Here is a 23,956-nt window from a genome sequence, read left to right on the forward strand (position 1 = left end):
TTTTCAGTAAGGAATTTTTTTCTCGAAAATGCATAGGATTTCGGGAGTATGTGTAATGACCAAAAACGATTGTAATTGACCCACGCAACCGAGAGTAATTTTTTCAAAACGATTTGAAATTTTTTTTTCGTCGAAGAATTTAGGCACCTACCCAAATTTTTTCACGAAAATGGGTAGGATTTCGAGGGTAAGTGTATTGACCAAAAACGATTGTAATTGACCCACGCAACCGAGAGTAATTCTTTCAAAATGACTTGAAATTGTTTAATTTAATTTTTTAATAATTTTTTAACGAAGCCTCAATCAAGAAATTGATATTCTTGATTTTCGTCTTATTTTGGACTATAACATCTCCCATTAAAATTTTTCCCAGGGGTGACTGAACACCCTGTACATGTGTTTAGACTGGGGATGCGTTATCGTGAACGTCAATGGAAATATTTAGGTTTAGGTCGAAATGCGTTCGGGAGTCTGCTGTTTGAACATACGTAGCAAAAGTGGTCCTCCGTATCGATGACCACATTTGTTTATAATATATAGATAGGAATCGAGAGGATTCGATTTTGACAGCAGAGAGACACTCTGCATCGAACTCTGGTCGAGAGTAGTCACTTATGGTTTTTACGCTCACACTTTTATGTTCTTTTATGTTAAATTGTTATAGTAATATTAAGTAATATAGATTCAAGTTAAAAGTGTCCGAATATTTGAATCCGACTACACGCCTGTGATCATCCCTGACATTCTTACAAAGTATAGATCCAATTAAAATAAAAATAGTGAATAAAGAATAAATTAAAAGGAAAAAATCAATAATAATAAAAATATAATACGGTTAAGAATAAGAATTAAATAAAACCAACTAAATGCGTCAATGTGTATTTCTAAAAATGATTAAAAAACCTGGACATCAAATTACCTATAAATTGATTTAAAACTAATACTTTATCCTGTAAACTACTATTTGTAGTATTATCACTACTCCAACGGGACGAATCGCTGGTTATAAGGATTAAAGGAACCTTTGGTTAAACATTTATCGAATTTATACCATATCGATCAATAAAAGGGTAAATAAATGGCATAAACTAGCCTACGCGAACGTTTTAACACGTTATTGTAAAAATAAAGAAAAAATTTAATTTTGAATAAATTTTCTATTGATGACTTGCAAATATAAATACATCCAGTTTTCTTAATATTAATAAGAAATTTTGCCAATCTGGTATCAAAGACCACCACGTTCCCAAATCAGTATTCAATTTCGCTATTAAAACAACAATAAAAGTAAATCGAGATATGTACATTTTTTGAATAAGCTGTAAACCCTGAAAATTCGACGGGCTATTAACCATTTAAGATTTACGATATTCCTACCGCAATGCGCGCAAATAACAGTAAACCCTTGCACGTATAATTTTCAAGCTTTATTATCGGGCTGAAACACCGACGGAGTTACGAGAAATTCGAAGTATAGTCGAATGACCCACTTTATTGTTCTGTGTCACGTAAGGGAAGCGAAATATGGACTCTTTTAAGGCCGCCGCGTGACGGTGTAATAGTGAACGTTGCGAATTCATGACAGGTGTTCTTGTTTTAGAATCACTTACGTCGCTTACGTGTTCCATGGAACGGTAACCCCGTTTTTTTCAGTTAGAGGAGTGAACTCAATTACCTGAAACAGAAAAATGATTGATTCGTCAGAAACGGGACATCGTTTTACTTCCAACGGAATAAAAAATAGATACATAAAAAGTAAGCAACGACTAAAATAGAGGAGTAGATATAGAGTTTGCTTGATAAATAAAATAAAATAAGAAAACGTGCTTAATTAGTCACTGACTAGTTCTCTTTCAAGTTCCCAGTTTTTTTATAACACCCAAATATTAACCAAAACTATAAATATAATAAATAAAATTATACATTAATCATTCTCTAACGAATAAATTTTAAAAACTTTATAGAAACTCGCGCGAAACTTTAGAAAGGGTTCGTAAATCTAATTAATTAAATACAATAATGCGGGACCAATCGTCAATATTCTGGGGAAATGTACTCCTCGAGATCGTAATCCGGGCGATGACAGAACTTTTAAGGCTAAAAGCCACGTTCCCGCGTCCGGACAGGACTCATTCTTATTCCAGCAAAAAGTTTCGACCAGCCGCAAACTGGTCAATTGCTCGTAGAAGTTAGGAGAGAATAATTAAAAGATTCAACAGGGCCATCGTCCGGGACGTCGAAAAGTACGCCGAGTAACTTCGTGTTGGGCGTGTTTGTTAAATATTCATAAGGTTTTTCTCGAGTTGACGTTTCAACATCGCAAACGACCTGTCGTTTTTGCAATTGAAACTTTATCGCTCTCGTGAACTATGCGCCCCTGTCTTCAAACTAAAATCCCCGTAAAAATATCGACGATGGCAATAATTCACTTTTCCCGTTTTTACGCGTCAACGTTTCGCATAAAATTTCTATCTCTTCTTTTCGAACGTCGCGAGTCGATTTTATATCCCCCGACCGGGATAACTGCATCAATTTCGTTTATCTGGCGACGAAATGCGCATCCCGTTGATCAATTATTTATGCCGGAATGGTCGTGGAAATACATTTCACGTTAAAATGAATAATTAACCGACAATAAATTATTCCGCTTTCTTCGGTACTTTCGATTCTACTGCGTTTACAAAATATATTCCCACATTAATTCTGTTACAATTTTAATCTTTGAACTGAGTTTCTAAAAAGATAAATTTATATGTAGTAAGAAAAACAATTAATACTTTATTATACTTTTCTGCGTAACTAAGACACTGTTTACAATTGGATAAATTGAAAGCAACGATACAAATGAAATAGATCGGATAAAAATTATGAAGTCTGGTTGGGATATTTTACCCCTGTTAAGCGTCGTTGAGGTGACGGGTTGTAAGGCTGTTGACGCTTGCTTAGTGAATCCATGAACACACTAAACTATCATCGTGTGCCCCCATACCTGAAGAGGATTGTCGGGTCCTACCTAAGCGACAGGTGGATCAGTTGCACCGGCCGGGACGGAATTATAATACGGAGGGGAGTCGTACGCGGTGTTCCGCAGAGGTCAGGTCTGGGACTCCTGCTACGGAACATAGAGTACGACTCGGTACTGCGGGCCCCTCTACCCGCTGACGTAGCGCTGTCGTGTTATACCGATGACACGCTGATGCTCGTTAGCGGGACAGACTGGAGAGGGACAGCGCGGGCCGCAGAGGTGGCGCGGTGGTCACCGTTGTCACCGAAACCCGTAGGCTGGGCCTTGAGGTGGCTCCCCAGGTATAGCCGACCATATCGATCGCTTGGCTCCCTGAGCGGAGAAGGCGGCCTAAAGCGGCAGCCGCCTTCTCCCGAATATTGGGGAGGCCCGATGTTCGAGTCCGCTGCCTCTACGTGGAGATGACGCGTTCAATTGCCCTCTACGGGACCCCGGACCTGGTGGCCAGTCGGCGCATCACAGAGATGCTGCGCCGCGTCAACCGTCGGCTGGCCATCCGGGTTATTAGAGGGTATCGCACAATCTCCCATGAGGCGGCGACTAGTCTGGCGTATCTCCCACTCCTGGAGCTCCTAGCTTGGAGAAATCAGCTGGTTTTCCGACACTCCAGGGAGCTCCAGGAGGCTGGGAGACCGCCAAAGGTGAGGAGGCAAGCGGTCGAAGCGATGGGGGCCATGCCCCGCAACGGACCGTCTTGTTCGTGTGGTTCCGTCAGCTAATTCAAGGTGGCGGAGCCGTACAACGATCCGTTGGTGCAGTCCTGCCACACTGGCAACAGTGGCAGGACAAACTGAGTAGGCTGTCCTACAGGATGACGTAAGTATTCACCAGGCATGATTGCTTCGGTAAGTACCTGTGTCGAATCAGGAAGGAGGCGATGACGGTGTACCACCATTGTGGTGATACCCAGGACACGGCGCAGCACACGCTGGAAGTCTGCCCAGCGCGGGCAGATGAGTGGCGTGTTCTGGAGCAGGAAGTTGGTCGGAACCTCTCATTGGCCACCATAGTGAGTAAACTGGTGGTCAGCGAGAGGGTATGACAAGTGGTGGCCTCCTTTTGCGAGGTAGTCATATCGCAGAAGGAGACCGCCGAACGAGGGCGCGAGCGGGCCCCGCATCTCGCTTGAAGAGGGAGGGTTCGGAGGGGGCCTAGGGCGAGGCGATCCTCGTTTCCTGACCCATAGCCCCGAGGACCACGTGTTTCCCACCCTTTCCCCTTCCTTAATCCTTCTCCTCCCCCTTTCTTATTCTTGGGTGGACCTCCAAGACGTGGAGTGGCCCGTCAGCACTCTCTTCCGGCCACCACATCGGTGCCTGAAGAGGTGTCGGGCTGCCTCTGAGGGTTACAGGTGCTTGGTGCAAGGAGCCGCGGGCGTTGGATGACCTGGCATCGGCAGCGGAGGAATCAGGGGGGTACAATACGCTCGTCCTTCCCCCTGGGATGAACCTCGACAGACATGGCGTGGCGGGGGACTCTATGATGCCTCAGAGTTTCCGGTCCCCCGCCGCAACGCCGGAGAACGGTCACCGTGGGGTTTTAGCCGGTAAGAGTCCAGCACTACCCTTCCCCCCCCCCCCCCTATTTAGGGGCCTTGGGGTGTCCATGAGGATTTCACCACGTAAAAAAAAACAAACAAAAAAAAAAGTGAATCCACGAACAAATTAATAGTGTGATGTGAATATGGACGTTTAGAGAATGCTTGAGATGAGGTCTGTACTGGTAGGAGTTGCTGGAATATATTGAATCCACAACGCGAGATTAAGAACAATATTTTACTAGAGAGACTTGTAGGTCTATTGAATCGTAACGGCAAGTTCCGCACGTTAGTACAAACTTCAGAGATCTGCCTTGAGGCTAAAAATGCGTGGAGTTTATATATTTGAAAGTGAGAAATATTAGTTGCAATGGTCGGCGGACGGAATGAGTAAGCGGGTACAGGAGACTAGAAAGGCTAGAATTTGGAAGCTATGACTAGGTAGGATGTTTGTGTAAGGATGATTCTACCGCGGTATCTATGTTAACTACGAGTTAGTCATATAACAAGTAACTGGTTTGTTCGGACAGCGCAGGGGATGAGTTTTCCCGGGGTCGTGGAAAATTCTGTAGAAAAAAGTCTCTCGACTACGCCCATACGGCGGAAATTTCCGCTGAGGTAGAAAAAGATGCATGATTTTCATCTTAAGACGCAACATAGATGGCTATAGAATTTTTCTTTGCGCTGGGGCCGAAATTACGATATGGGCCTTGACGTTGGAATACGTTGCGACGCAACAACTCCAATCATTTTGTTAACCAGACTTTGACTTATACGAGTTTTATTTATTTCGTACATTGAAAAATTCTCTCGATGGCAAATTGTACGAAAACAGCGAAGAAATAAATATATACGTATCTAGATTTTGTAGTAAATAAAGCGATACTAATATTAAGTTACAAATAATAGTAAAACATATTTTTATACCTTATTGCTTCGCTTATATTAAATATATTATTGCAAATTAGGTTGTATTACTACAATGAGGAATAATTATAGATACAGTAATGATTCTTAAACTGAACATCGGATTCCCCCAATTGAAGGACAGCGTTGAGCGTGCGGTTTACAATGTTTGCACCGCTGTAGCTCTTCCTGCACATCTGATGATATGCAAGTTATTGAGTTTGTTGTGGACTATAACTGCGTGGACTCTCTCTCGTTCGTTGTGCGATGTGTCGTCGTGTTGTTCGTACAAGTGTAATTGTCTGTCTTTGTACGTCAAGTGTCGCGTCTTATATGCTAGTGTAAGAAGCCAGCCGCAACCAATCAGATCCTTTTTCGTTCAGGTGCGCTGGTACTTCTTGCATTTCGCGCTCGCAAGGGTGAACCGTACGTCTCAGCTATTGGGAAAAAACCCTGGCCCGACGGTCAGAACCAGGTCGAGTGGGCCCTTTATGACGGCTATTGTGATATTTCGTTTACATTAGCACTAAAGCCATTTACGCTAATGGCTTGTAGTGTTAATGTAAACGCCGAATTGCTGTTGTAAATGGAACGACATGTTTCGCGACGCGACAGACAGACAGAAATGTTCAATTTACGAATCACATTGTTCATTTTAAGAATCATTACTATACAAGTGGAAACAGGGCCTGTTGGAACGAAATATCAAAAATATTTCAGATCAAAATGGGTTAACCATCCTATCAAGTATAATTGTAAATCGTTAACTAAGTTTGTGAAGTACTTCCTGCAGTTCAACCATGCGGCGCTGTTGTAGCGCGAAAAGAATATGTGTCTCCATGCGGTCATTTTGTGTTATATATTATTGTATATTATGTTTAATCATAATGTTTAAGGATTCTATAATACAATACATTTTATCAGCATAAATGCCTTCTAATGTTAGTTACATACCCATAACAATTTGTTTTATTATTAATACCCAAGAAATCTCCGATACCTTGTTTTCTACCGACTTTAAGAACCACTGTCGCAGAACTTTAAAATAAAGAAACCATGCTTACCGGGCGTAGAATTTCACGCAATAACAATACAAGATTACGCAATACAGTACATTATCTAAAAATGTCTGTTACGTGTACGTTCGTCCCGTGAACGCGCACACGTGCACGCCTATGCAGATACAGCGAACAGTGGCGTACGATGTCTCTCGCGATACGCTCGAGTCTCAACAATTTCCCACGAGAAGTTTCGTAGAAGCACGCGCGATTATCCGGGCTGTTCGCTCCGATTGTAGTAAGCATATGGAGATACACCTATGTACGTGCGCCCATAACCCGTCATACTACAGTTATGGGTTACGCTGGAAGAGAAGACGGAGTCAGAGGGGAAGCATTAAGTTTATGCCTCGCGCAGAATTACCTAGTTTAACACGTTGGTAACCCGGATAGACGTTGCCGCAGGGCTCGCAATGACAGCAACTTTCGTGATGGTAACAGTTTATCGCGGCGGCAATATTTTCTATACAAGGTATCTCCGAATTAAACGATCGAATCGTGACGAAAGACCCTACGAGCAAAAGTAAAATAAAAATCTAGAAACATTAATCCAACACGACTTCAGATGTAATAAAATTAGAAAAAAAAAAAATTAAACACCAACATTTGGCGCTGTGATTTGTAAAGAGTGCGATTCTATATGGAAACGTAAGTGGAAAATATAAAATAAATTTTTTTCCTTAAATATTCTCCGGAGCACGCATGCACTTAATTAGGTTGTGGATGAACGGATCGCAATAAAGATCATTATATACTTTTTCGTTTCTGTAGTTGGTGCAATGTCATTATCTGTTGCTTTGCTGTGATATTATCTTTCGGTTTTGACTACCAGTTTCCAACAGTTTGATATAATGATAAGATACTGTAATCGACAATATGTAGACATGCTTCTTGCATCGGGTGCGTGTCGTGGTAATGCATCTGCTGCAGCTCGTGCAGTGCACGATATCCAAGGAATCAACATTACGTATGATATTAATGCTATTTGTAAACGACATATGGCCTATATCAAGATCCATTCGACCGTGACATAATTAAGTGCTGACGTATCCTGTGAATATTCAAAACCAGGCGATGAAAAAATTTTACCATATATTTTCGACTTATTTTTTTATGTATGCACCATCAATAGTGGGACACTAATCTCCAATAGTTACGTATAATATTTGAAATTGTCAAATTAGACTTATAGATTACACACAATAATATTTGTATTTTCCTATTCTATTTGATTAATACGTTATAACTTAAATATCGTATCCATATGTAAAATTAATATTGTGGGTTTCAGGAATAGCCTGTTACTAAGTTTGATCCTAATCTCACATTGTTAGACTTCCAAGGATTTTTCGTCAATCTTTCGAAGCGACTGCCAAGAAGAATATGCAACTCCTCAGATAAAGCTTTTCAGTTAAAATTAGATCCTATCTATAACTCGACGGTTGTTCGTATCGATTTACACAAGCTATACAATCAGTGACACAATGTTTCATGAACTGAGGAGGGTTGTCAACCCGGGCCCGACTATCGATTCGATACAACTATATACAACTATTTCCTTTATAATTTACTTTGTTATTTCCCTACCAAATGGTGCCATATTCGTAATTATACCAACAATTATCAAACAGCAATGTGTTAATAGATTAAATCGATGATTGCCGAACTCCCGGTAGAACGTGCGCGCAAATGTATATTATATTTCAGTGCATAAATTGGTTGCGTTTCGATGTACGCGTGTACACGTACACAGAAAGTGCATGTGGGAATAGAGATACGTACTTGGTTCTGTTTCCCGAGGGAAATTTTCACGGTAGTCAGCGTAAACTCTATGCTCTATGATCGTTCTCTGGTGGAGTAACCATTGACGTTTAATATAGGAGCTGGGTAGAGGACGTTAAAGTCGTCATCGGTCGCGAAATGATGTTTTGAACTTTCGTTTTGAATCGAGATACAATTACGAGGTTTATATGTAACGGTACGATCCTTTTGCAAAAATAGTATCAGGCGCATAATTACTTTTGAAGGCAGTTCTGATTGGAAGGAACTCTAGAAGCATTTGAGATTTCAGTTTGCAGGGATCAAATACACGCAACTTTGGAGTATTGAGACAATATAGACGACTTCAGGTTCCTAGAACTTAATTGTATATGTAGGTGACTTCGATTCACTAGGATCCAATATGGATCATTTCAAATGAGTGGGATACAATACAGATGATTTTCTTCTAGTTGGATTTAATATACGGGATGTTCGGTCACCCCTGGGAAAAATTTTAATGGGAGATTCTAGAAGCCAAAATAAGACGAAAATCAAGCATAGCAATTTGTTGATTGAGGCTTCGTTAAAAAGTTATTAACGTTTAAAGTTCCGCCTGTAGAACGGCGTTGTAGCTGCGTGCAAACGATAGTAGCTCTCACTACAGACGAGGCATACGAGTAGACCTTACATCCAATGTAATTTTTCGGTCCATTTTTATGGGGCTCTAGAACTCATTATCATTGGAATCATTGAAATCTGTCAATCCGTTCAGAAATTATGATTTTTCAAACATATACGTGAAATTTCAGGGTAATATTCCTAACCTCACATTATATTTTCGGAAAAGAATTTTTGTATTTACTAAAAATGATTGTAATTAATCCCTGCAACCAAAAATAATTTTTCCAGAATGATTTAAAATTTTTTAATTTTATCGAAAAATTTGTCTACCTACTCGAATTTTGTTCTCGAAAATGCGTAGGATTTCTATTGTTAATAGGATAGCAAATAGGTGATGCACAGTGATCGAAAGTGTAGCCACAGATAACCAAAAGAATAAAACTTTATTATAAATAGGAGAAATACATTTCGGTCTGCAACAGTCGCGTCTGCACGAAAACTCACAGCGATTTGACGAACGCACGGCGCGGTGCTCGTCTAAAGAACAGTTTGAGTAATAATCGGCGATCACCGAAACAGAAAAGGGTGATTGCACGCCGCGTGCAAAGCCAAACCGTTAACGGATTCCGTCTCTCAATATAATACGAACGGTTTCCTATGACAACAATCTGAAATTTTTAATTTTGCCGAAAAATTTCAATACCTATTCGAATTTTTTTCTCGAAAGTGAGTAGGATTTCGGGGGTATGTCTATTCACCAAAAATGATTGTAATTGACCCTCGCAACTGAAAATAATTTTTCCAGAATAATTTGAAACTTTTCAATTTCACCGAAAAATTTAGGCACCTATCCCCTGTCAATTTTTCTTAAAAATTAGTTTTTGATTTTTAGTAATCTTGTTTGACGCCCTACAGAAAAGTTGTCTAATACTTTTTTGTAGATATTCATGAGCTCTACTTCAGAAAAAAGTTTCATTGAAATATATTCACTATTGCAGGAGTTATAGTTGTTTGAAAATTCGACCACTTTTATGGGGGTTTTCACACTTTACGAGGTCAAGGATCAAGTTTTCCAATATTTTTAGAATTTCTACGTATTCTTCACTAAAATACGCGTTGTTTGTATTTTGAAAAATTAATATCCTTCAATCCGTTCAGAAGTTATGATGTTTTAAAGATACGTATGAAATATCAGGGCAACATTTTTAACCTCACATTATATTTTCGGAAAAGAATTTTTTTCTCGAAAGTGCGTTGGATTTTGAGGGTATGTCTATTCACCAAAAATGGTTGTAATTGACCACCGCAACCACAAATAATTTTTCCGTGAATGATTTGAAATTTTTTAATTTAATTTTTTAATAACTTTTTCAGAAAGGGCGAAACTTTAAACGTTAATAACTTTTTAACAAAGCCTCAATCAAGAAATTGATATTCTTGATTTTCGTCTTATTTTGGCCTCTAGAATCTCCCATTAAAATTTTTCCCAGGGGTGGCCGAACACCCTGTATAATAGACGATTGCAAGATACATACAATGTAGTCATGTTTTGATTATACTGTTGTTACACACTATGTGGGATCCATTTTAGAAACAGATTTTACACAAGAAAACAATAACAAAAGTTCATACAAACGTATGTGTGCTATTTGACTCCATTTCACATTATAGCGAGTTTCTTCTTAAACACGTTATACTTATTTACCTTCACAATTGTAAGAAATTGGATATGCATGGATGGTCATACGCATGGTCCGAGGACGGGCGGCAATAACCGAGCATAAAAACAAATGATAAGCTAGAGAAAAAAAGGAAGGAAAGGTAGAATATGAAAGGATCGAAGAAAGCGTGCACACGTGTGGAGAAATAATAGAGTTCTATAAGTAATATTAATAAAGATATCAATCTAAATTTCGTTACGTTAATTGATGTATTCGTAATTATTAACCATCCTGTTCCTAAAATTACCTCCCTTGCGTCTAAACACAAGTCTGGAGACGTCCTATCATTAGATGTTTTATTCTCCCTGTTTGTCAAGGTATTATTTATAAGCCCATACTCAAGGTTTATATCTGCCATTTGTTGACTAGACAAACTTCTTGTTTTCATGCACGACATATTTCAATAATCTGTCACCTGATACTCTAATGTTCACAAGAAGTATTTACAGAATTAAAATACAACATTAAACGTCAGATACTGGGCACTGTTCGTAAACAGTTCAACTATCCTCATCTTTTGAAAGAATTATTCCAACACAGAAACAAGACAGATATTTATACGAACTTTTGTTACTGTTTTCATATGTAAAATCCATTTCTGAAGTGGGACACCCTGTATATGTACATTGAAAGTGCGCGTGTTCAGGCTGCAGAATCACTCCCTGAAATATTTACCACCGCTGGGTAAACATCCACACGACGTCGGATCCGTGAGACTCGACAATTATAACCTACAGGACGCAATTTGCGAATACATGTGATCTGATAAAGACAATTTCAGTCCAATGGGACAATGCATTGACATTCCTAGACCCGGGGGACTTGATAAATGTGACTCTGAACCCATAAGAAAAGACCCAACATAGATATCCTCGGATACCCAATATAGATAACCCAGAGGTCAGAGGAACAGTGGATTCGAAGTGATCTCACGGTGTCACTAAGGTTAGAAGAGATTCTAGTGGCCTCAAAAGCTCTAAGATCATCTGGAGTATTTAGAAATTCCTAGAGCACTAATTCTCAACCTTTATGAAATACGTATTCTAGATAAAAATAAAATAAGTCATACTTAAAATTGTCCACATATTTCTAAATTTAAAATTTATTGCAAGGTTCCCATAGATTTGAAGACACCCCTCTCTTTCCATAGGAGTTGTGCACCACTTTTGGAAATATTCCACTGTGGCCCATTTACTCTAGTGAAGCTCCGAGATTTCTAGGATCCTTAAGACAGCAGTGACCCCTTCGAGATTTCTGGCGATCCTACGAACCCTAAATCGTCGGTATTAGGTTCCGTGAGTCTGAGATCTTTTATGTATGTCGAATCTTAGAAGCTTTTGGTCCTCACACATTTTTCTTTCGAAGTCGGAGATATCCATATCGTATCTCTTTCGTTCTTTATCACAACAAAGTATACTGACCTCTAGCCAAATAAATTCTTCGATATCTTCCACTCTGATCCTTTACTTTACAATGCTCATATTGATCACTTTGTAATCCTTTTCTTTTAACGTTAAAAAATATCACAACAAAATTCACTGGCCTTTAACGATGAATCCTCAAACGAGTCTAGGACCCAAATTAAATAAATTCTTCGATATTTTCCACTGTGATCCTTTACTTTATAGTTACCATATTGATCTCTTTGTAATTTTTTCTTTTCGTTGTTACAATTTTTTCATGAATAATTTGTTTATTCCGTGTTTATATTGTTTAATCCATGGTCGAGAAGGCTCGTTCGGATCTTGTAAGATTGCACGTGGTGTGCCGACTAAACCTAAGCTTGAAGGACCAACCCTTTTCAGGGGACTAACGAGACGAATTGGTTTTCTATATTTATTAAAACTAAGCTAGTGTCTGTGCTAAAGACGAAGTATTCTGGTTCTAATGCGAAGTGTTTTAGAGTCTAAAATCAAGCTATTGGCGGTCAAAAACAAAGTGACTTTGGTTCTATGCTAAACGCAAGTGTTTAAAAGTCAAAAATGAAGTGACGACGTTCCGCCGTTTTTCCAAGGCGTCGGCCTTTTGCACCCCCTTCTACCAAGAGTTTCCGTGGCGGGGGTGCAACGATGCCAATGTAGCTTGGTGTCCAAGGTGGAGGGTGCTACGTTTGGCAACTCCGGGGATTTTCCACTGCGTACGTCGGTCCCTGGGTCCGCGTGCAAAACTAACAACGAACAAGGGAGGCCCAGGTATATGAATCCGAGCACGTGTGGGCCATCCGACAGTCCGCTGGGGTTGTAACAACTCGCGACTGCCTTCGCCGACCAGATTTATGACACTTTGTTCTATTAACGAAATTCTAATTTTGCCCATGCTGGCCTTGACAAAAACGCGGTCTGTGTCATAAGCCTGATCTGCTCACCGAAGCCCAAACAATTATATCTTCGTTGAAAATACAATGAAACGTCGATTAACAGAAATGTTAATCTTACAAAAATAAATATTGTGAGACAATTAAGGAACTGTAACGACGGTAGAAACAGGTTGTAAAAAGATCGATGTGACTACTGTACGGATGACTGATTATAGAAAGTGACGGTGTACGTCCATCTGGTCTATTCACACGCCTCTTGTCTATTAGAGAGTTTTGCTCACAAGAGTACGACTTTCTAGTGGACACCAAGCATTAAAATGTTCAAGTTTAAAAACAAATTAGTTTTCAAGAAATCAAACAAGTTGGATATAATGCTTCTGGATGGAATTCAGATTTAATGACTAGAATTTTTTAAGAAAATACTTTGAAAGGTACCATACATTAGAAAACTACGACAGAATGTTCAACATAAAATGAAATGGAATATTCTCGTATCGAATATACAAAAAATTCAAGAGAAAAGGGTAGTAAATTTTACATCCTATCAGTAAACTGCGGGATCTTTATGCAGGGTTGTCTCAACCCCTAAATATAATAATTCGTATCTTACTTTAAGTTTTTCTTATATTTTTGCATAGTAATTGCATTCTGTAGTATTTTGAAAATTAAAACATCTACAGTCTATTTATCAGCGCTCCTTAACCTTTTGACTGCGGCGCGATCTCGGAAAAATCCATCAATATAGACGGCGCGATCGTCACATGCCAGTCGCTGCGACTGGTCGTCCACTGACTGGTGACCAAAAAGTACCCGGAGATTTAAGAGACCATTCTTACGGTTTGAAAAAATAATAAATGTAAATAAATTAAAATATCCAATTTTTTATTCATTTTAAGTAACTTTTTAAGCTATTTTAATTTACTTAACTTAAATTGTAAATTATTCCTTCAATGATGGTAAGTGGTAATTAAATATAAGGGAAAAAATCGAAAATTGATGGTAAGAAACAAATTTATTTTGGCAATTTTAACATAAAAATAATTAAACAATAATGAACAAATAAAGATAATAACAAGATAAAAGAAAGAATTTAATAATCAGTTCGTGTGTGATATATTCTAAAACATGGATCAACGCATAAACCCACATCGCATTCTTTGCATTCATATCTACTTTCTCGTCGGATTTTATGTTTACTACATACTACACACTTTCGCGCTTGATTTTTTTTTTTCGAAGATGGATTAAAATATATGCTTGGAAAATGCCTCTCGATAAGACGTAATGGATCGTCAGTATTTCTTTTCCCGTGGTATATATTTGAAGTTCGCAGATATTTTTCAAAAATTTGTTTTGTTAGTAGTGAATGAAATGTCGCAAAATGTAACTCTTTATCCGATACACATTTATACAAAACATATGAATTCCAAATACTTACATCTAATAAATGAAAAAAAAATTTTTTGTACCATTTATAAGTTTTTCTTATGCACTCAATAGTACTGATAACCATATCCGTTTTATCGACAGCACCCATGTAACGGTTATAATCTTGAATGCATGTTGGTTTTTTTATTGGTAATTTTGTGCGGTAATGATGTTTTCCTGTCTCCGTGATATCAGCGTAATGTAAGCTGGTCAACATCCAAACCTCTCTTTTATCTTGCCATTTCAAGCATAATAGAGTTTCGGTTGATCGAAATGATATTTCCCCTGTTTGCAATTTATTTGGTATAGTTGGAATGTATTTGCGATTTTTTTTTACAGTACCACAACTGTTTGTCTGGTTCAAGTGCAAAGTGTTAAATAAAAGTGGACTCGTATACCAGTTATCAACATATAAGCTGTGACCTTTCCCGAGATAATCCTTCATTAATGTCATGACTATATTGCCAGATTTACCTAAATTTTCGTGAAATTCAAAAATTTGTGTTCCCGAACCTGAATATACTAGCATGTCTAAAATATACCCCGTCTTACAGTCACAAGCAATGAAAGACTTTATGCCAAATCGATTACGTTTAGACGGAATAAATTGCTTGAACGATAAGCGACCTTTGAACAATAGTAAGCTTTCGTCAATACAAATATTTTGAAAAGGGTAAACATTTTGTTTCAAACACAATTGAAATTTATCATTTAGTTCACGAATTTTAAATAATTTGTCTTCACAGTTTGATATTTCGGAATTGCTAAAATATAGGCACTGCATTAAGTTTAAAAATCTGTCTCGAGACATAATGTGATGAAAAATGTCAGTTTTTATAAATTTGTCGTTCGACCAATATTCCGTGTAAGAAAGTTTTTTTACGCGTGACATTAACATTACGATACCTAAAAAACAGTACATTTCATGTCTGTTAGTATTATGCCATGAATTTATTCGCGAATTAATCTTCCAGTTACGCGTTGTTTTCAAATAATTATGGTAGTTATTTGTTTCTTTTACAATAAAATTTACTAAAGTTTCTGGAAAAAATAATTAAAAATAATCTAGTGGTTTTGACGTCTTGTCCAGGGTTGCTTTGCATCCAGAATCTTTTTCATCAAAATTGTGTATTTTTGGATTTAAATTTTGGTACGACCAACTAATATCCTCAAATGACACTGCCGATGTAAATTCGTTCCCATTTATTTCTTGCGATTGTGGAACATCCTGTTCCTTAGTTTCTGATTTTGAGTTAAAACCTAATAAGCGTAAAACGCGTTTTCTTTTTCGTCGAATTAAATTCTCTTCTTCAGACGAGGAGAATGATTTATCAAGAAACTCCATTTCTTTCTCTATACTAGTATTTCTGTATAAACGTTTTCTTTTCTTCTGGCCAAACATTTTAAGGGTGTACTATATTATTTTAAAAAATAACGAATGGATAAAATCAAAAATTAAACACAAAATTAAATAAATAAACACTTACATATGCAGTAAAGAAATAGGTTTGCACGAATCAGTGCATGATGCGAGAGCGTACGTACGAGAGCAACGTAACTGAACAATATGAAGACAATTGACTGAAAAATATAGAAACAATCGCCGCTACCTGGTTGCTATGTTACTTAGAGTGTTAGATGCCATGTCGAATCAATTGTTAAAACAGTAAAAGGTGTTATAGTAAAAAAAATGCAGAGGGCGTAAATTTACGCTTTTCGTATACATATATTGATGGATACGTGAGGGCGTATATTCACGTCTTTCGTATATATTGATAGACTTCTAAAAGCGTATATATACGTCTTTAGCAGTCAAAGGGTTAAAGGTACCACACATTAGAAAACTGCGACACAATGTTCAACATAAAATGAAATCAAATATAGAAAAATCTAAGAAAAAAGGGTAGCAAATTTGATTTATCATCAGTGCTCGTTCTACGAAACTTAATTTCCGAACTATGGATTTGCTGCAAGAAAAGCGATCGCGGGTTCTAGGACTATTCGAAACACGTGTTAAGCGAGAATGTCTAAATTTTCACGAGTTCACGCGCGAGATGGCTTCTTCGTAAACGTAAAATTGACGATTCAGCGGGCTGAGAGCCGACGATGCGTAAGTGGCACGAGCTGGTAATCCAATAAAGCAACGCTTCCGGTCCATTATTCTCGTTCCACTTGCACCTCCGTGCAGAAATCGTTGACCTATCTATCCAGTCGTTATAAATCGGAGCAAGTGCCGGGAGTCCTTGCTTCGCTCGACAGCTGGTCGATATCGCACGCCTACGTCTACGTCTACGATTCCGTACGCGCGAAACCTGTACGCCAATTAATTCGTTTGGAACGGGAGTTCTGGCGAGAAGTAAATCTTGGCCGGATGTTCTTCGCGCCAAAAAACGCGTGGCGCTTTGTTTCGACCAGGTTTGCGACGTTGCAAACTTTTTCCTGTCGTTTTACCGCGTTGCTTTCAGCGACTCGCAATTATTGGAGGCTCCCCCGGTCGTCGGTTCGTTGGGTTTTCATCGAAGGAGCTTTTCATTCGCGGCAACTCGCCTTTGTCGTGTTTTTGACGCCGAAATCGAGCATAGAGTGCAGAATGCTTTGTGGATATATCGTTAGGCGTTCCCGAATGCTGAATTTTCAACGATTTCGAAATTTAAATGGATCTTTCTTGTCAATATACTTTCTAATTACTCGGAGAACAAAACATGACTTTGATAAATCACTTGCTCCAAAGTCAGATTTTCAAAGTAAGTTTACAAAATAGGAAATATAGGACTGCTAATCAATTGCAATGTTTAAATTTTAAATTCATTACTGACAATGATTAAAATAAAAAATATTATGTCTATAAAATGTCGACGACGATTATAATATTCGCTTTTAGATTTGATTTATAAAACGGAGAGATTTTCCGAGGGAAAATGATCCATACAACGTTCTATCGATGGGACAGGGAGAAAACTGATACTTTTGCGGGATATTTTTCGAGAGGTAAAAGGGGTTGACTGGCTATCCACTTGATCGTGAACAACGCATATAGAGGCTTTTATTCCTTATAATGGCGTCCTTGTATGAAAGGGTAGGCTTTCGCGTTCAGAAAAGCAGATGCGGCCACTCGAAAATGTTACACGCAAAGTGAGTAATTCTAGCCACTTCGGGGTAGAGAAACGTTCCATGCGCTTGAAAAAAAATTGTAGAAAACGGATAATAATTGTAGACTCTGGAAAGAGAAGTTAATATACGATGTTCCATATGGAATCGTTAGTAAGTATTACTTCTAACAAACTACTTACAACAACACTTAGTAATTTCAAATTTATAAAATGTTATGGCTCGTGGAAAGAATGTTCATCATTGATTTTTCAAAAAACCTATTTATTTGCAACTATATTCTACGCGTTATTTATACAAAAAATGTGTAAATTTTATTCTTCATATTATAAATAAGAATAAAATAGATGGTTTGTATTTTATTCAGATGAAAAGAATAGAAACCAAAAAAAATGTAAAAAAATCTGACTGTTATACATATGCAAATGGAAGGTCGGTCGAGTGTTTGCGAGAGGAACGGTCCCTCTGGCGGCGAGTGCGGGAAGCGATGGACACTACAGTCTCCTGGCATAGTTATACCTTAAGATTTTATAAGTACCTTCACTATAAAGTCTTTAAAAAGGCTGAAATATTGTGGAGTATATGATAAAATGGCAGCTACTACTGACAGTTACTATTAATACTTCTTTATTATATAAATAAAAATGAAGATAATTTTCATGATATTACCTAGTAACTCTAAAAACTAAAAATTTTTATTATTCAATGATTTTGATGCAACCATGCACTGTGTGCTGAAAACCTTTGCATTAAAAATATACAAGGTACTCTACTACAGGTAGACAGATTTTAAAGGTATTATTTGTTTTAACAAATAATTAAATTAAACCCTGAAAACTTGTGAACTACAGGCGAGAGTCAGTCAGGTCAGTCAGAATGCGACCAGTGGTGGTGGACACACGACAGATTTATAGTACACTACAATCTCGGTAGTTTGGCATACTATATATGACCGTAGTACAGTTGGAATAGAGATTGCTGGATTACCGGAAATAATGGAAACTAAATATATTACACAACTAGTAAAATAGCAAATTTTGCGTTGAATTTTAAATTTTACTCGTGCGCTTTTTATATTTACGCACAGACGTTTTCAAGCATGAATTATGCTCGAAATTAATACTATTAACCTCGATATTAATTTTATAAAATTAACAAACGAACATAACAAGATTTCAAAGCACCCATTAATTTTGTTCGGTTTAAAGAATATTTTAATTTCGTCATGGTTCATTTTTCTGCTTATACATATATTGAGAAAGAACCCATTTCTATTATGTATAATTTGCTTCAAATATCAAGGAATGTAATTTTGTTCAATGCTTCACCTATATGTTTGCTTTCCTTCATTTCAATATGACTCTTACTTTTAACAAGTTGCTGACCCTGGTTTATTCTATTTATCACTCGTAGACACTATAGGTGGTCCAGCGACGAGCAAATTTTATTTCCGAATAACGACCAAGAATTTTTAATTTATTCATGAATTAATATCCATCACTGAATTTCTTTTAACTGATATCCGGGCTGAGCGAAGCATAATCGAAAATGTTTATTTGTTGCTCGGTGTTGAGACCCATCGCAGGTAGCTGCAAAAAAGTCAAAAAGAACCGTCCCCATAAACCCCGACCTCCTCGACATCTGCACATCACGTGCAAAGCACTGCAATAAACCATTACCTGCCAATTTAACTAACCAACATCTTAACTCCGTAGTTGGTTCGGAGAGTTAATTATGTAGCAAATCAATTTCTTGATTCACAAAACAATAATTTATTTAAACAATAACAAGAAATATTTAAGTTTAACAATCAACAAGAGATGGTGCGATTGGTCCGATTGTAAGATCACTTGTAAGGTGATCTTATTACTGATGTCCGATTGTAATGTTCTATTCGCGTCCGATGCGACAACAAGCAAGTAATTCTTATAAACGTCCAACTGTTCCGAGAATCTACCAAATTCTGATTTTTGTCCAGAGTTCTGTCCTAGAGGAAGACTCCGAATCTCCCTTGTTAGTGCCTCCTTGGAGGCGTCGATGTTCGCATTGGGCAGGACAAGGCCCAGTTCGAATTTTGGACAGTTTTTGGATTGTGCAACGCCCACAGCCTGGTTTGTTTCATCCTGCAAATCAAGGTCTGCAGGACGTTGCACAATTCCTGGGTTAATTTATTACCCATTCTTGTTCTTACGTCCTAATCCTGGTGGTCAACACGTGAGGGTTTGCGATACATCAATTGCTGTCGAGGGTGGTCTAACCGGGGACCGTTTGCAGAGAAATCTGAAACCGGCATCCGGCCAGTCCTAGTCTCTCAAAAACGGCACTGTTCATTTGTCGACTGCAGCGGAAACCCTTCACGTGGCGGCAATACATTTCCCAAAATGCTTAAATAACTAAGTCCCACCCCAAGACCATCTCAGATCCACCCTCGTAACAGAACCGACCAATCAAAATTTATACAGTTTATCTTTCCCCAAAAATCGCAGCCATCAATCACATCCTTAACTGAATCCTCGAGCGCGTAAATACAACTCCATCACTCAGAACTCAGTCAGCAAGTAAACGGACAATACTTAGAAAATACTCAGAACTCAACCACACCATCTGTACAGTCAATATTTTAATTAAAGTGTAAATAAGTGTTAAATAACTGTGTCAAACATCCTTAAAAATCACATCCCATATCACAACCCTTCGTACATTAGTTTGTATGAAGAATAGCGACCGCAAACGATCCGTTGCGCCTGACCGATCGTCATCCTGCGTCGAGGATACACTTGAAAATAAAATTTGTTCGAAGGACCAACAACTTAACGTGACAAAAACCTAACGTAAATATAAAAAATAAAATCTCTTGACAGAAAATCTCTCCTTACTAGAGAATCCTTTTCTAGTCGCACCCTTAACGACGCATTCGCTATTTTCCCTTCGCCTCGTTATCAATTTGCAAGTCTCGAAAACTTTCCGCTCCCCAGATTGCTGACACGACGATCCACGGAGAGGGTAAGTCGAATTAAGTACGTTGGGTTCAAGCATTCGTCCGCTACGTAATCTCTTCCCCGAAAAGCGACACGCCGCCGCATCGAAGGACGTAATAAACAGCAGAACGGAGAAAATTCAGCGGGCGCTAGATCGCCGATACGAAAGACCGACGGAGGACTAACACAGCCATGACTTAAAGCATCGTTAGTGGTGTTGTGCACTGTATATAAGTGAGAGGGTTGAGTCGCAGCCATAACTTCGCCATTATCCGACTTGCCAACTTTCCGTCGACAGTCACTCAGCTTTCCCAACCCTGTGTCCCCCCACCTTTTTCCCCCGTTCGTTGCTTTTTTTTGTTCTATCCCTTTCTTTTCCCCCAAATATTCATCCTCCCTCTTTGCGTCACTGTGGTTTCTTTTCCTGCGAGTTTTTGTGTCTCGATTTGTATATCGTTTGAGTCTCCCTGTCTAAGGTTCGCCTGCGGTTGTGTCGCAGCGGATCGTCTTCGCGCGGTTTACTTTGCCCCTGTCCTCTTTTACCTTCCAGTTTACCCCGCGTTTAGTGTTTTTCTGAAGAGTAGCATAACAACGCGGGAGATAAATAGGTATTGGTTGAACGAGTGGCCGAGAAAGAACAAGGGAACGGATGAAGGAACGAGAAATAATAGGACTACTTTCAGTCTCTGATTACATATTAATATATAAGCTACAATGACAATGAAGTTTCGAGAATAATTGTTTTTTATATGATAGGGTTGGTACCAGTTGAAGTTATGCCAGTTGACACAGTTTCGCAGCTAAAAAAAGATTTGCAACTCCGCTGTTATTTTTCGTTTCGACTACATGAATTTACCAACGTAACTGACACGTCACAGTCAGCTATTTTTGTTAAAATGGTATTTAACAATTTTACCATTAACGAAGAGCTTTTAAAAGTTTGATTCGTTTGATAGGGTGTATTAGAAGTAAATATTGGCTTGTATGTAGCCTTTCGAGGCACTTGAGAAAAATTTGTATTAATAAATTTTAAGTAACAAAAAATAAAATTTTTTTATGTAATTTAAGGATACTAAAACACAATGCCAAAATTTCAAATTACTGTGTTATTATTTTCTCATAAAAAAAAAATTCCTGAAAATCAAGATTGTCCTCTTAATAATTACATCAAATAGCATTCATATTTTGGAATACCAAATTTCTTTCAAATTTTTTGGAAATCACCCCAAAAGAGATAAATGGTGAGACTAAAGGGATACAGGAAAAATATAGTTTTAATAAAATTAAATCAAATACTTCATTTTTATAAAATAATACATTTTTTTAAATTAGCTCTCAAAAAGTTTTAGAGTTAAGATATATTATATATATTAATAATATATATATATATATATATATATATATATATATTATATAAGATATATTAATGGTAGAATAATTTATGAGTGAACAAATTACATGTGATGCAAACCGAGTTAACTAGGAAGAATACAATAAAATATGACAATCTCCTATCATCGTTACAGGAGACAAGAGAACATTTCGGTTACTAATGAAATGACTTGACTCGACACGATTAGGCGGCACGGATTATAAATTCGTTTCCTATCAAAAAGCGTAAAAGGTTTGTACGAAAGGTGTATTTTATTTGATTATGACAGTAAAAATTATACTTTTTCGTCAATGTACGATTCAAAAATTAAATCTTTCTTGTTTGTCTATATCTGAGAAAGGAATATTGTGTTTTTTATAATTTTAGTACAAATTTTCGAATAACGCAAGATTCTACTTACGTAAGAAGTCCTGCAATACAGCTCTTACGCAAGTCGAAGAATTGACCGTGGATGTCAGAAACATATCCAGTTACGTATACGGATGAAAGCGTGGAAATGAGAATTACATGAAAATATAATTACCAAGCACGAGAGAATATTTCAAACATGACAAGTTTCTTGTTGAGCTCCTTTATTTTCCATTAATTTTAATATATATTAGTAATCTCATTTTACGTGAGTTTATTTTCCCCTTTTACAGTGGTCATTCAATTTGTTGATACCTGAAGAGGACCTCACAAAAGTGGGCTGTAAACGACATTTAATAAAAAGTCTAAATCAACACGAGGTCTGTGGAACTAAAAAGGAAGGGTTGCTTTCCCTGAATAGTTACAAAGATAGCCTAATATCTTTCGATACTTTTCACACTGCTACTATTAGAGAGTTAAATTATACTTGTTTGAAAATTATCGAATGATGTACCGCAAAAGGAGGACGACACGAAATCGTGGGGCACTCGAAATTGTTATTCGAGGTACTACAGGATCACCGTGTCCACAAATCTACACGTTCAAATACTTCATGATGACTGACATGTTTGCGAAGGAAAGTGGCAGAGTCTGTCAAACGGATGCCTCGAGGAAAACGAGCTTTCCTCGTTCGAGAAACTTTCCGTCCAAAGGAAACAGATATTTTACGCGAAACGTCCTGCAAACAGTCGCGATGCTTTCGTCTTCCCTTTAATCCACTTAATTCTTCCTTTTTTTCCCCTGTCTGAGATTCCATCTTTCAACGACCATCCAGCGTTTTCCACTTCTTCTCGAGACGTTACTCGTAGCCCCCGCGGGGCTCGCTTGTAACGAGCCCTCTACGAAAAAGGGACCGCGTAGTCTCGCGATAAGGCAAACTTTCGTTGACGTTTTGGGCGATAACGGGCCGCGAGAACGGATTCGGTAGAACGAACGCTTATCGCTGTTCTCTCACGACTTCGCGCCGCTGTTTTGCGGCCCCCCGTTATCGGCTCCGATCTTCCGCCTCTCAGGTTCAATTAACCGCGATGTTATACGGCCCGTCGCATGCTTCTTTCGTGCCACCGAACTTCCTACTCAAAAAGCCCGATTATCGAGGCCCGATTCTCGCGTAACAGGTCCAAGAAATCGATTCTCTCCTGGTAAATAAAAAATAAATGACCAAAATTTTGAAATCGAGTTACAGACACGATTTTTCAAAAATTCAACTTCATCGAAAACTTTTTAATGCGCTTCTCTCGAAACCATGTTCTTTAACACTTTAACTACCACGTCACCCATATATGGGTGACAGGATTTACCATTATGATACTAGAAAAATTAATTCCCAAGTTAAGACGTTGAGGGAATTAAGTTTGAATAGAATTTCTGAATTTTAACAAGGTTACAAAAATAACTACTGAAACAAATTTTAGGTTATGTAGCTTACAATGGTCTAAAATCAACATTTTACTTTTGCAGAATATTATACGGTTTTGATCAGGCAGTGAATGTGTTAAACTAATGTCTAGAATGATTACAGAAATTTTTATTATACTATTTATTACGTCCAACTTATTTATAGAAAAACGATCATTTTGATTTCAAACGCTATAAACTTGTAATGAAAATCAGCAGAAAAGAAAGCTACACAGAAATTTTGTTTTTAAATGTGGTGTAAAGTTACAAATTTAATTTTTTAAGACATTCACGAAT

General features: G+C 37.9%; 1 protein-coding gene across 1 annotated transcript in view; it reads right to left on the minus strand.

Annotated features, from left to right (window-relative positions):
* Nucleotides 1-14,828, minus strand: part of Fas3 (fasciclin 3) — a 179,039-nt gene extending 164,211 nt beyond the window's left edge. Inside the window, exon 1 of the mRNA XM_076762764.1 lies at nucleotides 14,450-14,828. Within this exon, the coding sequence (XP_076618879.1) occupies nucleotides 14,450-14,828 (379 nt within the window). The remainder of the gene's footprint in view (nucleotides 1-14,449) is intronic.
* Nucleotides 14,829-23,956: the final 9,128 nt, after the last annotated feature.

This window comes from Colletes latitarsis, chromosome 3, assembly GCF_051014445.1.
Source record: "Colletes latitarsis isolate SP2378_abdomen chromosome 3, iyColLati1, whole genome shotgun sequence".
NCBI lineage: Eukaryota > Metazoa > Arthropoda > Insecta > Hymenoptera > Colletidae > Colletes > Colletes latitarsis.